Below are 18,488 nucleotides of genomic sequence, written 5' to 3' on the forward strand. Positions count from 1 at the left end.
CACCTCTTCTCACCTTAAATACCTGCCCTCTGGTATTAGGCAATTCAACCCTGAGAAAGAGATATTGCCTACTCGATCTATGCCCCTCATAATCTTACAAACCTCTGTCAGATCTTCCCTCAGCCTTCGCCACATCAGAGAAAACAACCCAAGTTTGTCCAACGTCTTGTTCTAGCCCATGCCCTCTAATCCAGGCAGCATCATGGTAAACCTCTTCTACACCCTCTCCAAAGCCCCAACATCCTTCCTATAGTGGGGTGACCAAAACTCGAGTTTTATAAAGCTGTGACATAAATTCCTGACTTTTGAACTCAAAACCTCGACTAATAAAGACATGCCCACCATATGCCTTCTTAACCACTCTGTGTAGCCACTTTCCAGGGAATTATGAACTTTGATCCCAAAACCACTCTGCTCATCTACACTATTGATGGTCTTGCTCATACAGTGTACTCTACTTTTGATCTACCAATGTGCGACACTTCAGACTTGGCCTGGTTAAACTCAGTTTGCCATTTCTCCACCCATATCTGCAACTGATCTATATCCCATTGCATTCTTTGCCGGTCTTCTACACTATCCACAGCACCATCAATCTTTATATCATCTGCAAACTTACTAACCCACCCATCTACATTATCATCCAGGTTACTTGTATACTTCACAAACAGCAGAGGTCCTAGTACAGATACCTGTGGAACACCACTAATTACAGACTTCCAGCTAGAGTGAGTCCCTTCAACCACTCCCCTCTGTCTTCTACGGGCCATCCAGTTCTGAATCCAAATGGCTAATTCACCATGGAACACATGCATTTTAATCTGTTGGATGAGCCTTCGATGAGAGGTCTTGTCAAAGGTTCACTTATTTATGGACAACATATGCATGTACAATACAACTCTGGTATTTGTCTACTCCTGATAGCCATTAAATACAGAAAGACCATGGGTGTTGATGAAAGAAAAAACACCATCTCCATACCCAACTAGCATGAAAAAGAAGCGAAACATAACGCGCAAACCCCAAAATCCCCCCTCGCCCGCAGCAAAAAACAGCCACAATATCAATCAATGAACCCCCACACAAAACAATCCCAGAACCCCTCACTCGTAGAAAAGAACAGTGGCAGGAGCACCAAACCCACAAGCCCCCTCTTACACACAAAAAAATAAACAGATCACTCACCCGCCAATTGTCCACAAGAAAGAAAACACTGAAAAACTGAAGGTAACCAATATGAAGTGCAGTCCAATAATCACATCAAGCTCAGAATATGGGAAATGTATGTTCATCTGCACACGAGGAGAGCAGTCGCACAAACTCAGTCCATACGCAAAAGCAGACCACTGACCCAGGTCCGAATGCACTGATCCGGCTGCTGACCATCTCTGCTGGGAGCCATCTCTGACCCCTTCCGCCTTTATCTTGATGCTTCAATATTCCTCGCCACTTCGAGATGGAGACATTCATAGCTCTGCGCCTTGCCTCTGGTATTTCCACGAGTCAGCTTGCGTTCTCGGACCTTTTGCCCCCCCTATCTCTGATATTCATGAGACATCTCTCCAGATATTGGACCATGCTGGTTCCTTTAATCAAGATTCAAACTGTACATCACAGACTCCAACAGTTTCCATAACACAAACAAGACAAAAAGAACAAGCAGAAGGCATCGAAAACGTGAAAGATTTGGAAAGATTTGGTATCTGAAAAATGTCGCCCAAGGAACTGTAGTTTGCTGGTGCAATCTTGACTGAAAGTCATTAAAATGTCATTTTAATAAAGGTCATACACCATGTAGACAATATCCACAGCCCTACCTTCATCAATCACTCTCATCGCATTGTCAAAATGACAATCACGTTATTAGAAGCAACTTGCCCTGCACACTGTTTCTCCCTCATTCGGCCATGGTTTTCCAAATGTTCATGAATCCTTCTCTGAAGATTTCTCTCCAGTAACTTCCCTACCACTGATGTAAGACACACAGGTCTATAGTTGGCAGGATTATCCTTGGTTCTGTTTCCCTTCTTAAACAATGGAACAACTTTAGCTAATGACCAGACCCCAGGACTTTGCCTGTGGCTAGAGAACACAGAGATACTGGTCAAGGCACAGCAATCTCTTCACTTGCCTCTCTCAATAACCTGGAGTAAATCCCACAAGGCCCCGAGAACTACCTCCTCATTTACCTCAAAATGTTCTAGCACATCAATACGCTCAGCACTGATCTCCCTATCCTCCACATCCTCCTTGGTATATGTAAAATACTCATTAAGGACCTCATACATATCCTCAGCACCCAAGCAAATGGTCCCCTCTTTATCCCTGAGCGGTCCCACCCTCTCTCTAGTTATCCTGTAGGTCTTGATGTATGTAATCAATGGCTTGGAATTCTCTTTAATCCTGCTTGCAAACTTTCATGGCCCCTCCTGGTTTTCCTAATTCCCTTCTTGAGTTCTTTTCTGGCTTCTTTATTATCCTCGAGGGCTCTGTTTGATTTTTTTCTTTTTCTTCTTGACCGAATTTATCACCTCTCTCGACATCCAAGGTTCCCTTAACTAGTCGTCCTTGTCCTTCCTTTGGACTGAAACATGCCTGTCCTGTACTCTGTGCAGTTGGTCTTTAAACACCCTCTACATGTTGGACGTGGATTTGCCTCAAAACAGAGTGGTAGCATATTCCTGCCACTCCTTTGCCCATTCTCCCAACCCTCTGCTTCCTCATCACTACCTGCCCCTCCACCTATCCTCGTAATGTCTGCGAACGTGGCCACAAAGCCATCAATTCTGTCTTCCAAACTATTGATCTATAATGTAAGGAAGAATTGGTCCCAACACAGACCCCTGTGAAACACCACTGGTCACTAGCAGCCAACTAGAAAAGGATCCCTTTTTCCACCCGCTCTTTGCCTCCTGCCAATCAACCAACACTCTATCCATACAGGTATCTTTCCTGTAATTCCATGGGCTCTTAACTTGTTAAGTAGCCTCATGTGTGGCACCTTGTCAAAGGTCTTCTGAAAATCTAAGTACACCACATCCACTGACTCTCTCTACCTGCTACTTCCTCAAAGAATTCCAAATAATTTGTCAGGCAAGGATTTCCCTTGAGGAAACCATGTTGACTTTGGCCTATTTTATCATGTGCTTCCAAGTGCCCCAAAATCTCATCCTTAATATAGACTCCAACATCTTTCCAACCACTGAAGTCAGGATAACAGGCCTGTCATTTCCTTTCTTCTGCCTTCCTCTCTTCTTAAAGAGTGGAGTGACACTTGCAATTTTTCAGTTTTCCGGAACCATGCCAGAATCTAGTGATTCTTGAAAGATCATATACTAATGCCTCCACAATCTTTACAGCCTTTTCAGTATATTCCATCTAGTCCAGGAGACGTAGCTACCTTCAGACTTTTCAGCTTCCAAGCACCTGTTCCTTAATAATAGCAATGACACTGCCCCCGACACACTCACATTTCTCGCATTCTGCTTGTGTTTTCCACAGTGAAGGTTGACGCAAAATATTTAAGTTTGTCTACCATTTCTTCTTCCCCCATTACTACCTCTGCAGTATCATTTTCCAGCAGTCCGATACCCACACTCGCCTTTCTTTTACTCTTTGTATGAGAAAGAAACTTTTGGTATTCTTTTTTATATTATTGGCTAGTTTACTTAGCTTACATCAGTGAGTAAGAATAGGATGACTTGGTAGATCAATGCATGGCTGAGGAACTAGTGCTAAGGGCCGGGATTCAGATTTCTGGATCATTGGGATTTCTTCAGGGGAAGGTACGACCTGTACCTTACAGCTTAACCTGGGGGCTAGGGGGAACCAATAACCTTGTGGGTAGATTTGCCAGAGTTGTTCATGAGGTACTTGGCAGGACGACAGGATTCAGAGCAATAGGGCTGAGGTTGGGTTCATTGGTTTACAGAGGCAGTGTGTAGTGAGACTGCTAGCAAGGAGAGGCTGACAATGGGGCAAAATTGCAGTCAACAGGATGAGTAGCGATGTAAGCGATGTAAAAGGTGGACTAAATTGAAAAGGGTGAACACAGGACTGGTGGTGTTATATTTGAATGCACGCAGTGTACAGAATAAAGTAGACGAACTTGTAGCCCAGTTACAGATTGGCATGTATGACGTTGTGGCCATCACTCAATTGTGGCTGAAAGAACATTATAGTTGGGAACTTCACGTCCAAGGATCCAAGGACAGGCAGGTAGGCAGAGGGGATGGCGTGGCTCTGTTAGCAAAAAGTGAAATTAACTCATTAGGAAGAGGTTACATAGGATCAGTAGTTGTAGAATCATTGTGGGTAGAGCTAAGGAACTGCAAAGGCGAAAAGACCCTGCTGGTAGTTATATACAGAACCCAAACAGAAGGAAAGATGAGATCTACAAATTACAACAGGAGATAGAAAATGCATATCAAAAGGGCACTGTTATGATAGTTATGGGGGGGGGGGGTTAAGTATGCAGGTAGACTGGGAAAACCCAGTTGGTGCTGGATCACAAAAGGGGGAATTCGTAGAATGCCTATGAGATGGCTTTTTAGAGTGACTCGTGGTTTAGCCCACAAGGATATCACCTATTCTGAATTGGGTATTGTACAATAAATAGGAATTGGCTAGTGAGCTTAAGGTAGAGGAACACTCAGAAGCCAGAGATCATAATATGATAGAATTCATCTTGCAGTTTGAGAGGAAGAAGCTGAAGTCAGATGTATCAGTATTACAGTGGAGTAAAGGGACTTACAGAGGCATGAGAGAGGAGCTGGCAAATTTGATTAGGAGGGGACACTAGCAAGAATGGCAGCAGAGCAACAATGGCTCTGGGAGCAATTCGGAAGGCTTTGGAAATTATAGATACATTCTAAGAAAGAAGTAGTATTTTAAATGCAGGATGACGCAACTATAGCTGACAAGAGAAGACAAAGCTAATATAAAGGTCAAAAAGAGGGCATACAATACAGGTTTTTTAAACCTGGTGCGTAAAGTCCATAAGGAACTGACTCTAACTCAATCCATGACCAGTCCCGACAGGCCCCAGTTGCTTTTTAAACCTAGTGTGTAAAATCCACAAGAAACTGTTTCCAACTCACTCCACAATCTCCTGCTGTGTAGACAAGACCCTTTATGTGCATATAACAAATCTACAGTACTCTGCAAAAGTTCAGGTGCAGATATGTAGCAAGGGTACATAAGACTTTTACACAGTACTATATTTTGGTTAAAATAGGAAGGTGGTTGGGAAACAGGAATAAGAGTACTTAGCTTTGTATTAGCTCAGTAGTACCCACCACACTCTGTGTGAAATTTTTCTCTGTATTCTTTCAACCTTATTTACATCTTTCCTGTAGGTAGGTGACCAAAACTGCACACAATACCCCAAATTAGGCCTCACCAACGTCTTATAATATCCCATATCCTTTACTCAATGTGCCAAAAGCTTTCTTTATGACCCTAACTACGCCGTCACTTTCAATGAATTACGTACCTGTATTTCAAGGTCCCTTTATCTTATAGCACCCCTCAAAGCCCTACCATTCACTGCGTAAGACCTATCCTGACTGGTCCTACCAAAGTGTAACACCTCACACTTGCCTGCATTAAATTCCATCTGACATTTTTCGGCCCTTTTTCCAGCTGGTCCAGATCCTGCTGCAAGCCACGATAACCTTCCTCACCATCCACTACGCCCCCAATCATAGTGTCATCCGCAAATTTGCTGATCTAAGTTAACCACATTGTCACCCTCATCATTGACATCAATGACAAACAACCATGGACCCAGCACCACTCCCTGTAGCACTTCACTAGTCACAAGCCTCAAGTCAGAGAGGCAACCATCTACTACCACCCTCTGGCTTCTTCCAGAAAGCCGATATCTAATCCAATTTACTACCTCATCCTGAATGCGGATGACTGAACCTTCTTGACCAACCTCCCATGTGGGACCTTGTCAAATGCCTTGCTAAAGTCCACGTAGACAACATTCACTGCCTTACCTTTATCAACTTTCCTGGTAACTTCCTCAACAAACTCTATCAGATTTTTTGGACCTACCACACACAAACCCATGTTGACTATCCCTAATCAATCCATGTCTATCTAAATACTCATAGTCCTTTAGAATATCTTCCAAAACTTTCCCACTACTGATGTCAGGCTCACTGTCCTACAATTTCCTAGTTTATTTTTTTGAGCTTTTCTTAAACAGCAGAACAACATTGGCTATCATCCATTCCTCTGGTACCTCACCTGTTGCTAAGGATGATTTAAGAATCTCTGCTAGGACCTTTGTAATTTCCGCACGTCTCCCACAGGGTCCAGGGGAAAGAGATTTACAACCTCAGGATGATAATCTCAAGCCATGGAGATTTATCAATTTGCCCCAAGACAGCAAAGAACTCCTCCTCTGTAATCTGTACTGCGTCCATGCAGCTAATGCCACTTTGCCTCACTTCTATAGACTCTGTGTCCTTCCCCTGGGTAAATACAATGTAAAAAAAAAATTATTTAAGATCTCCCCCATCTCTTTTGGCTCCACACATGGATTACCATTCTAAATTTACAGAGGATTAATTTTGTTCCTTGCAATCCTTTTGCTCTTAACATTTCTGTAGAATCTCCTTTATCTTACCTGCTAAGGCAACCTCATGATTTCTTTCCAGAGTGTTCTCTTGCTAAGGGTGCAAAAAAAATTGCACTGTACTGCAGCAATTTTATGTATCGTACATAATGTACAAAACAAATTTCATGGCATATTTGAGTGATGATAATCCTGATTCTGATATGGGTCTCTATTGAGGACAGAGTGGGAAAGGGGCAGGGAGATGGGAATCATGGCTGGAAGAGGGGAAAGGGAGAGTGAAAGGAGTGGGAAGTACCAGAGAAACATTCTGTAATGATCAATAAACCAATTATTTGGAATCAAATGACCTTGCCTGTTATCTCTGGGCTGGGTGTATCTGCACCCATACCATTCCTCACCCCAGCACTCCTTCTTTGTTCCAAACCCCTCCTGCAGCTCTCCACCCTCGCCATTCCCAACATCCTTTGACCCCGCCAAATTTTGCAAAATCACTCTCTGCTTCACGTTGACAAATACAGTACTGTTCAAAAGTCTTGTACACCCTAGCTATATATATGTGCCTAAGACTTTTGCACAGTACTGTATATACAAGCACAATGTTTAAAATACATTTAGACAGGAACATGGATAGAGTAGTCCTAGTGAAAGTTATGCACTTCGTGGTAGACCTGTGCACTTGCTCAAGAATGCAAATATTTAATCAGCCAATCATGTGGCAGCAACTCAATGCATAAAAGCATGCAGACATGGTCAAGAGGTCCAAACATCAGAATGGGGAAGAAATGTGATCTAATTGACTTTCACTCTGGAGTGATTGCTGGTGCCAGACAGGGTGGTTTGAGTATCTCAGAAACTGCTGATCTCCTGGGATTTTCAGGCACAACAGTCACGAGAGTTTACAGAGAATGGCGCAAAAATTTAAAAAAAAAACATCCAGTGAGGAGTGGCAACTCTGTGGGCAAAAATGCCTTGTTAATGTGAGAGGTCAGAGGAGAATGAGCAGACTGGTTCAAGCAGATAGGAGGACGACACTAACTCAAATAACCTCACATTACAACATTGATCCTTGAAATGGATGGGCTACAGCAGCTGCAGATCACAAACATATTCTCAGTGACTAGTTTATTAGGTAGTGAAGGTACTTAATTATATAGCCACTGAGTGCACAATTACATGGTCTAAAAGACAACTTGTCAGGTACATGGATAGAAAAGGCCCACAGGAATACAAGTCAAAGACAGGCCAATATGACTAGCTCAGACAGACACTTTGGTTGGCACGGACAAATTGGGCCAAAGGGCCTGTTTCCATTGTGTATGACCCTGTTTCCATGATGTATGACCCTGCTCTTCCATGGTGCAGAACCAGTTTGCAAACTTCGTCAACACATATTGGAATTGACAAGAGACAGCTTTTACTGCACTGTTCCCTCTACAGAAATTGCTAAAAATGTTACATGTTGTTACAAGCGGTTTAATAGGTATAAAATCATATTCATTGCTGCTGAATAACTCTCTATCTCTGAAAATCTTCATCCTTACAGACTCCTATTTACCCACAGTTAGAATAAGATTTTGTGTACTTTGTTTATGATAAGCCTGTTATTATCTTAAATATTGGGAAAAAAAGATGGAGCTTTCTTGTTTTTTTTTTTGTGCCATGCTTAAAAGTTAAAAATTATAAGCATTTTATTTCCTGATCCCACCTTTCAGAATTCATCAGTCTGACTGACTTCCTAACTTACTTGACACTATCACCGTAATGAGCCACTGTAGCTTCCCCGCAGAGAGAAGTTTACATCAAGAAAGAGAAATTCTGGTCTACAGAAGTGTTTGTTTATCACAGAACCATTAAGGCACAGGAGGAGATCACAGGTAAACCAATCCCATTCTCTCATAGGCTTGCAAATTAATTTCCTGATATACAAAGCTATAAGGGTACAGGCAGGGTTAATGCAAGCAGGCTTTTTCCCCACTGCGGTTGGGTGAGACTAGTACTAGAGGTCATAGGTTAAGAGTGAAATGAGAGATATTTAAGGGGAACCTGAGGGGGATCTTCTTCACTCAGAGGGGGGGGTGAGAGTGTGGAACAAGCTGTCTACAGAAGAGGTGGATGTGGGTTTGACTTTAACATTTATTTGAACAGTATAGTGCAAACCTCTGAGGCACATATATTTATAACTAGGGTACCTAAGACTTTTGCACAGTACTGTACATGGATGGGAGAGGTATAGAGGTCTATGGCCCAGGAGTGGGTCGATGGGACAGCTGAATAACACTTCAGGGCAGACTAGATGGGCTGAAGGATCTGTTTCTGGACTGTAGTGCTCTATGACTCCTTCAAGTGCCTGCCCAACTCCCTATTGGAATTTTAAATATATTCTGTTTCCCATGAGGTAGTCCTAGTGAATCTATTTATAGCTTTGCCTAAGTCTTTTAGCTAGAATTTTAAACCCATCTACCTTGAACTCATGGGAAGACCTTCCCTTCTAGTCACCCGGTTTAAACCCGACCCAACCCTGCTCACCTCTGTCAAATCTCCTCTCACCATTGCACCCTTGCCCAAAGCCCTCGCTCGTTTGCTAACATCCCATGCACCTCGTCATCGCGAGCTCTTACCCGAGTTGCCAGACCATCCTTACAGTGCAGACTGATCCCGCATTCATCCGTTATTTCCGACAAGTCTTCATCTTCAAACTCTTCCAAACTTATGTCATGGGTTAACCTGCAGTGGGAAATGAACAAAAGGCCAGGTCAACACGTGGAAAACTGCTCATCCACACACAATGGCAACATTCGACAGCTTATACTCTGCCTACGTGCCTCCCTGCCTCGGTAAAGCAGCCAGCATCATGAAAGGCTCCAACCACTCTGGATATTCTTTCTTCCCCCCCCCACCCATCGGGCAGAAGAGCTTGAAAACATGTACCACCAGGCTCAAGGATAGCATCTACCCCACTGTATCAGTAGCTCAAAATGACCTCTTGTATGATAAAATTAACTCTTGACCTCACAATCTACCTCCTTTTTAAAAGATTCAAGATTGTTTATGGTCATTCTTCAGTGCATGAGTGTAAAGGAAAGCACAATGAAGTGAAAACAAAATTAATGCAAAAGAGTTACAATTCTCCAGAACATTCCCACCACTGTCTGTAAGGAGTTTGCACCTTCTCCCCGTGACCACATGGATTTCCACCAGGTGATCCGGTTTCCTCAAACAGTCCAAAGACGCACCAGTTGATAGGCTAATTGGTCATTGTAAGTTGTCTCCTGATTGAACTAGGGCAGGGGTGTCGAACTCATTTTAGGTCACGGGCCAGATTGGGCAAAATGCGACTTCACGCGGGCCGGATCAGTTGTGCGCGCACGCGCTCCCACAGCTTTCGTTGCCTTCGTTTTTTTCAACCTGCTCTCATGTGTCTCAGTCTCTGCTATAACTACGAAGTGTTTCACTTTACGAATTTCGTTTCTTATGAAGAAGACTACCTAGCAAGCACTATTTTTATGATTGGTATTAACTTACAGTCGTAGGCTACAAGAAAGTTGTGAAGAGAGAGCAAAAAAAAACAATGCTATTTTGGCTAAGATTGTTTTGGGAGCCACACCCTTTCCATTAATAAACTATTTGAAATCGAACATTAGCAGACACAAATGTAGACCTAACAAAACAAATTGTGAATGTAGGCTACGCAACTGCACCTAATTTTTATTAGCCTGCTTCCAGCAATCAAACTCAGACAATGAACACAGATAGCCTCTAATTTTTATTGAAGTGATCACATTTACAATAATAGAATAGTCAGAAAATGAATGAATCACAATATTATGACACTCAATATTTCATAATGCATTTTGCTTACTTATCGCAGTGCATCGAACAGTGTCACTCATTTTTCACTTGCTGCTTCCAGACACCTGACATCTCTTGGCTTTAACCAGCCTGTCAACATTAGGGACCAGTTTCTGGGCAGTTGTGATTTTCATAATGTCATTTAGATGTCTGTGTGTCAGCTGCGAGCGCAGTTTGGATTTGTTAATGTTCATTATGGAGAATGCCTGCTCACAGAGATATGTTGTCCCAAACAAGCAAAGGATCTTTGAGGCAAAGTCTGTCATCTTGGGGTACATCGGTCCCAGGTATTGATAGAATGAGTACACAGTCTCAAATTTATATTTCAAAGCTGAGTTACACTGAATTTCAATTAGTTCCATTTGGAGTTCCCCCCGGCACATCTGATGCTGCGTTGACAGCAAACGGCAAGCAAAATAGTGAGAATTCCTTCTTGAGCTGAGTGAAGACTTGGAAATGATTCTAAGACTCACTTTTCAGCCGTGATATTTTGTCCTTGTACCTGTCATTATTTCCATGAGTGACACGCACAGACTGCAGAAGGGAAATGAGCTGGGTTGCTCCGGGATAGTTGTATCTCCCACGGGCCTAATTTAATTTGAAAGGCACAAACGCTGCCGTAGTATTCTGTAACAAGTTTGTTGCAGCCTTGCATGTTAACATTAAGCACGTTTAAGTGCTCTGTTATATCCACCAAAAATGCAAGATCATGAAGCCAGTCTGGGTGCCACTGGCTTCCCTTTCTCGTTCATGAATAGTCCAGTTTCCACACGAAATTGAATAAAAACGTTTGAGCACAACCCCTCTGCTCAACCAGCGGACTTCAGTGTGGTAGGGTAGGCCGTGTCCAATATTACTTTCGGACAAAAGAGTGTCAAATTGCCAATGGTTGAGTCCCTTGGCTCTAATAAAATTAACCGTTTTGATTACTACATCTATGACATTGTCCATTTTCAGGCTCCTGATGCATAACGCCTCTTGGTGTACAATACAATGAAAATTCCAGAATTCCTGCTCTGGATTCCCTGTCTGAACTTTCTCTCTGAGTTTCACAACAACACCTGCCTTTTCCCCGACCATGGACGGTGCGCCATCTGTTGCCACGCTGACAGCGTGACTCCAGTCAACCCCCATTCGTCCAAGGCCTCAACGAGGCTGGAGAAAACGTCGTTCGCAGTTGTGGTGTTTGTCATGGGCACCATCTCCACAAACTCCTCGGTGACGGTCAAAGACGCATCAACACCACGAATAAATATTCCCAATTGAGCTACATCAGTCACGTCAGTGCTGTCATCAATTACAATACAGAAGGCAATAAATGACTTCACTTTGTCTTTTAGTTGACTGTCCAAATCTCCTGCAAGGTCTCCGATTCTCTCTGCCATAGTATTTCTTGACAAGCTGATATTACCAAAAGCCTGTCTCTTCTCAGGGAACACCAGCTCAGTCGCCGTCAGCATGCATGCTTTGATGAATTCCCCCTCTGAGTATGGCTTCGACGCAGCAGCTATTTTGTTGGCAATAATATAGCTGGCCTTGACAGCTCCATCATGAGTCTCTCGACTTTTGGTGAACACTTGATTGCTGTTTTTTCAGAGCTGCTTCAAGCTCATTTACTTTTTGTGTTCTGAGTCGTCCTGCGTACTTGTCATATTTTTCTCCGTATGACGTCTCATAGTGTCGTTTGATATTGTACTCTTCTGCCACAGCCGCTTGTTGCGAGCATATCAGACACACAGGTTTGCCGTTAACCTCACAGAAGAAAAAAACAATCTTTCCAATTATCATTGAATATCCGACCTTCAATGTCAACTTTTCTTTTCTTGGAAAGCATTTTGAACTACAGCAGTAACCGGGAGGAGAGAGAGCAGCGCACCGCGCGTGTGCAGCCCTCCGGTGAAAAATGATAACGTATCCATTAAATAGGGGCCGTGGACAATTCTGATTTGATGGAGATGGACGTGAAAGCACAGAGGAACATCTGGAGAAATTTCTGAAATGCTCGTTCGCTGCTGCTGTTACTGCGCGGTCGGGAATCTTCCGGAGGGAAGGCCTCAAAATCCCCGGCTTTGCCTGCTGTTGGCGACCGAGATTGAGGTTGAATCGTTGGGACAGAGATGGCGCTCAGTACTCGGTGTCGGAGAGCTGATTCAGAGGCTCGAAGTTTTCGGATGACTCAGAGTCGGACCGTGGTCAGGTATGGCAAGGAGAGTTTTTCTTCCTTCTCCCGTCTGCGTGAGATGTGGGACATTTGAGAGACTTTGAACTTTTTACTGTGCTCATGGACTGTTCTTCATCAAGTTATGGTATTGTTGCACTGTTGTAACTATATGTTATAATTATGTGGTTTTGTCAGTTTTTTCAATATTGGTCTGTCCTGTGTTTTGTGATATCACACCGGAGGAAATATTGTATCATTTCTTAATGCATGTATTACTAAATGACAATAAAAGAGGACTGCGTGTCTTCATAATCTAAAACAGTCTCAGCCTTGCTACAGGTGTTACTTACCTGAGTACTCTGTGTGTTTATACTGTGTCTGATGATGTAAGTGGGACCCTGGTGGTCTTCAGTGCAGGGTGGTAGGTGCTTATGCACAGCGGGTGGTTAACTGCCGCCTATTGTTTTCTAGGTACACACAACAAGCTGCCGGCACAGACAGTGGTGGGAGAGAGGGCAGCGAGGGAGAGAGAGTGGCTGCCGTACAGATACATAATAAATGGTCATGAATATACTTTCTTTTTTCCCCAAATCATCCTGCGGGCCAGATTGGACCCCTTCACGGGCCAGTAGTTTGACACCCCCGGACTCAGGGTTGCTGGGCAACGTGGCTCAAAGGGCCAGAAGGGCCTATTCCATGCTGTATCTCAATAAGTACAACAAACAAATAAATAAATCAAACACAATGAGCACAACGAACACAATATATACAACTATATCAACCCTATCATGATTTTATATACCTCAACAAATTTGAACCCCGTTCTTTTCATTTTTTATTTAATCTGTTGAATTTATTTTAGAGATACAGTGTGGAGCAGACCCTTCCAGCCGCTTTGCCCTAGCAAGCCCCGACAAATCCAATTAACCCTAATCAAATCACAGGATCATTTACATTGACTAATTAACCTAATTGGTACGTCTTTGGACTGTGGGAGGAAACCCGAGTCCCCGGGGAAAACCCACATGGAGAGGACAGACAGAGACTCCTTACTGACAGTGCTGGATCTGATCACCAAACTCCGGAACACCCTGAGACATACATAATGGCCACAATGCAACCCTGGTGCCTATGGTAGCCATTCTCCTGCCTATTCTGGTCAGATGCTGGTGATTTTGCACGCAGTAGCCCCTCCAGGTCCAACCAACGGAGCAAATGTTCATCCTTTACGTGTTTCTTACAATCACAAGCCACTGTTGGATATTAAGAACACCAAGTACTGCAAGTCCTCCTCACAAGCAAGTTGCTGGATAGCAGTGAAGCTGCACAACATGGGCTTATTCTGTACCATGTCGGTGCCTGCTACAGTCACCCAGGCAAGAAGACGTTGGAAGTGGCGCGCAGTGCAACAAACGGTGTAAGTGGTCCCAAGATCCTGATGGACGTTGGTAGTACAAACTACTGCAAGTCTGGTTCGTTGGCAAAACTATTAGCGGGGAGCTGTGTGGCAGGGGCCAGGCTCTCATGGCACCACGTGATCTGTTACAGCCAACCAGGGGAAGGAGTGGGAGAGAACAGAGGCGTGATGGACTTGCTGGGATCCGTGCTGAGTTGCGGGCTGGCCACTCTCGTCGGGGCTCACTCCGTAGGTGGTTCGTGGCTGACGCAGCGCAGGACAAGCTGCGTTGCTTTCATCTGCGGCTGACCCGGTGTGAGCTGAGGAACTGCTGCGTGCTTGTTCTTGCAGAAACATGGCTCTAGTACAGCACCGCAGACACTAACAATCTTCAGGCCATGTCACTCTTGTGCTAATATGCTTGCGACTGCATGTGCTGGATCATAACTATACGTGTTCTGTGTGACTGCATGTACTGTGTTTTGTACCTTGGCCCCAGAGGAAAGATGTTTCATTTACCTAGCTGTATACATAGGTATAGTTAAATGATAATTGAACTTGAACCTAAACTTCTCCCCATAACCTTTGATGTCATTATTAATCGAGAACATATTAGTCTCCATTCTTAAATACATCCAATAACTTAGCCTCCATATCTGCCTGTGACAATGAATTCCACAGATTTATCACATACTGTCTGAAGAAATTGTTCATCTCTGTTCTTATCAACATCATTCTATTCCGAAGCTTTGCGCTCTGGTCCTAGACTCACCGTCTGTTGGAAACAATCTCTCCATATCCATTCTATCCAGGTCTTTCAGTTTTCCCAATGTTCCAATGAGCCCACCCACCCCCCCCCCCCCACATTATTCTTAACTCCAGCTGGCCATCAAACGTTCCTCCTATTTAACTGCTGACCTTGCCTTTAATCACAATCACGCTGAAGCCTCTTAGAACCTTCTCCATCATTAGCTGCTCCACACCTCACTACCATTTCTGGAAGATTAAATCCAGCATACTGAAGGAGTGGCAATGTGCTTCTCAATCAGAATGCTCTGAGACTTGGACATCCCATTCCCAAGTGAGCTGAGTGGGTGCCTGCATGTTACTCCCATATCCTTCTAGACCAGGGGTTCCCAACCTCGGTTAATGGCAAGGCTCCCTGGCACAAAAAGGGTTGGGAACTCCTGTTCTAGACAGTAGAGGCCATGACTGTCAAAGAAGCAGCAATCCAAGAGGTCCACAAGCTCTTCTGAATGCCAAGGCAAAGACGTTTACGAACCAAGAGCTGGTAAATGAAATTAGAACAGACGGCCAGCATCGGAATAGAAGACTGAGGGGCCTTGTCACATGCAGGATGACTGCGTACAAACAACCATTAGCTACGTGTTGGGATGGATGTACAGACTTTGTAGGGATGTCCCTGCAGCAGGAGGGAGTCTCACCTCAGGGGTTGTTTCAGCTATAACGTAAAGCAGTTTCAGACCATGTGCATTGTGCAGAAGTGATGTGCTTTGTAAATGTGACATGAACAGGTTCATATTCCTGCAAATGCGACGTGCATTGGTGCTGCTGCCTCAGGGTAATAAATCTTTGCAAATTGGCCCATGGAACCAAACAAAATGAGACACTGAGCTGCATCAGGAGTTATTCCAAGGACAAAAGCATTTTAAGCACAGTCCTGATGAAGGGTCTTGGGCGGAAATGTCAACTGGATCATTGCAACAATGCTGCCTGACCTTGCTGTTTCCTCCAGCATTTCGTGTGTGTTGCTTATGGAGAGGCAAACCAATCTGCTCTTCCAGGCCACCAACCCCAGCGCTGGAGCCCAGGTTGGACTCCATCAGGAACAGAGTGGGTCACGAGACTCACATCTCCTCTTGCAGTGTTCACCTCACCACCTACCCCGTTGTGATCGTGCACCTACACTGCACTTTCTCTGTAGCTGTAACGCTTTATTGTGCATTGTTATTGTTTTCCCACGTACTCCCTCAATGCACTGATGTGAAGAAGTGACCGGTATAGGTTTCATGAAGCTTTTCTCAGTATTTCAGTACTATAATAATAATAATAATAAACCAATTCCAATATCTGACAACAGACTCCCAAGATGCACTTTCTATTCCGAGCCCAGTCATGGGAGAAAATCATGGGCTGGCACAGTAAGTAGTGACTAGCCAAACACTTTACAGCACCAGTGACCCGGGTTCAGTTTCAGTCCTGTCTGTAAGGGGTTTGTACCTTCTTCCCGTGATCATTTGGGTTTTGTCTGGTTTCCTCCCGTATTTCAAAGACATACTGGTTAGGGTTAGTGAGATGTGGGCATGCTATGTTGGTGCTGGAAGCATGGCAAGATTTGCCGGCTGTCCCCAGCACATCCCTGGACTGTATCGATCATTTCACTGTATGTTTCAACGTACTTGTGACAAATAAAGCTCATCTTTAAAAAGGTCACCGAGTGGACCACTAATCCAGACTTTAGTTGTCAAGGGGACCTGTGCAACCATGAAATTTGAACAATATTCCACCCAGGACATGTCCTCTTCTCATGACCTACCACTGGACAAGAGGCACAGGAACCTGAAGACCACACCCAATGTTTTAAAAACAGCTTCTTCCCCTCTGTCATCAGATGTTTTAATGGTCCTAAGCCTGGTTCATGGATACCTTGTTATTCCTCCTTGCACTATTTTAATTAGCTTTATAACTTATAGTAATTTTTATCTGTTGCTGCCAGAAAGCAACAAATTTCACAGGATACGTCAGTGATAATAAATTTGATTCTGACGTCTGCAAACGTGTGCAGCTTCAGTAGTACTGTCTTGTCATTGACTAATTGGAATATTTATTTACATCAGTGAGATGGAGGTGTACTGGGACATATGGCTCACACTTCACAAAGTACAGGAATCAGGAAATTTACTCAGTAGGAAGAGTCTGGGAATAGAACATAGAATAACTTTCTCCAGTAGAAACAGGGAGATATCTCTGAGAAATGCAGAAACTGGAAGATAATTATAATCAAATTATATGTATGAATTCAATGACAGACACTGACAACAGTGGGTTTGGTAGTGGAGCGATGGAAAGCAGACTGCACTGAAGGGGAGTTACAGAGGTACAGAGCTGTGCAAGAGTCTTCAGCACACATATATAGCTAGGGTGCCTAAGGCTTTTGTACTGTAATGTAATTGTCAACATGGATTGGAGAGCGAGTTTGTAAAGTTGGTCGCAGCAAAGAATGTTGGGAATGGCGAGGGTGGCGTACTGCGGGAGGGTGTGGGGCTGGTGGCAGAGTACCAGGGCAGGTGGCTGCGCAGGTGCAAACTCCAGGCAAGGTCATTTAATTCCAAACAATTGATTTATTGATCATTACAGGATGTCTCTCTGGTGCTTCCCACTCCCTCCCCTCTCCCTCCCCTTTTCCCAACCATGATTCCCCTCTCCCTGCCCCCTTCCCACTCTCAGTCCACAATAGAGACCCATATCAGAATCAGCTTTATCATCACTCCCGTGGCAGCGGTACAGTACAATAAATAAAATTAACTATATTAGTGTGCCGAAGACTTCTACATAGTAACGTATCTCCTCTGGGAATCAAGTTGCCATGGTCTGGAGCCACTGCATTAGAGTCACACTGGAATGAAACTGACTTTCTCCCCAAATGATCCCTACTGACCAAGATTCCCATTTCAGCCAATCCCATTTTCCCTATATCACTCTAGACCAGGGGTTCCCAACCTGGGTCCAAGATCCCAAGTTGGGAACATTATTGTACCTGCCTCAACCACTTCCTTTGGCAGCTTGCTCCACATACACAACAAACTGTGTGTGTGTGTGTGTGTGTGTGTGTGTGTGTGTGTGTGTGTGTGTGTGTGTGTGGAAGAGAGAGAGAGAGAGAGAGAGATAGATAGATAGATAAACAAACCTTGGTAGATTATAATTTCAGTACTCAGAACAGATGGCTCAGATATCACCAGGAAGCTAATAACCAATGGTTCGTGCATTCTTAACATCTGCGAGACATGTCAACTGGATCAGTTCCCTCAATAGCATCTCAACATTCTGTTAACTGTAAACTTTCCTGTAGCTCTCCTGAAGCTCACTCCAGTGTAATACCCTCACTGTCCCTGCACAACATCTGTTAAATGGTCTTTCCTGCTCTCCTCCTTCTGTTGGTAATTACTGAGTCTGTTCAGATGCTCACATTTATTTCAGTTTGATTATTGATGATTCTGCATGTGACCGTTCTGCTAATTCTTGATTGCTGATGGCTGTTTGCACTATTGTCTTGCAAATGTTAGTCCCTATTGTGTTGACTGTTATGGTATTGTCCTGTGTTTTATGCTTGGCACCGAACCACAATCGATTCTGGTATGGTTCACATAATGGCGATGAAGTGATTCTGATTCTGATGGTATTAAGTATCACCCACTCTCTGCACTGTGGGGAAGAATTCAACTGGAAATGCAGAACCAACTGCAAAAGTC

The 18,488-nt window shown here is 43.9% G+C and overlaps 1 protein-coding gene across 3 annotated transcripts in view; it reads right to left on the reverse strand.

Moving 5' to 3' along the window:
• Nucleotides 1–18,488, reverse strand: part of mapk8ip1b (mitogen-activated protein kinase 8 interacting protein 1b) — a 143,157-nt gene that overhangs the window by 54,934 nt on the left and 69,735 nt on the right. For all 3 annotated transcript variants that reach the window (XM_072273205.1, XM_072273203.1, XM_072273206.1), the window contains exon 2: nt 9,211–9,316. In XM_072273205.1, the coding sequence (XP_072129306.1) occupies nt 9,211–9,316 (106 nt within the window). The remainder of the gene's footprint in view (nt 1–9,210; nt 9,317–18,488) is intronic.

This window comes from Mobula birostris, chromosome 11 (genome assembly GCF_030028105.1).
Source record: "Mobula birostris isolate sMobBir1 chromosome 11, sMobBir1.hap1, whole genome shotgun sequence".
In the NCBI taxonomy this organism is placed as follows: domain Eukaryota; kingdom Metazoa; phylum Chordata; class Chondrichthyes; order Myliobatiformes; family Myliobatidae; genus Mobula; species Mobula birostris.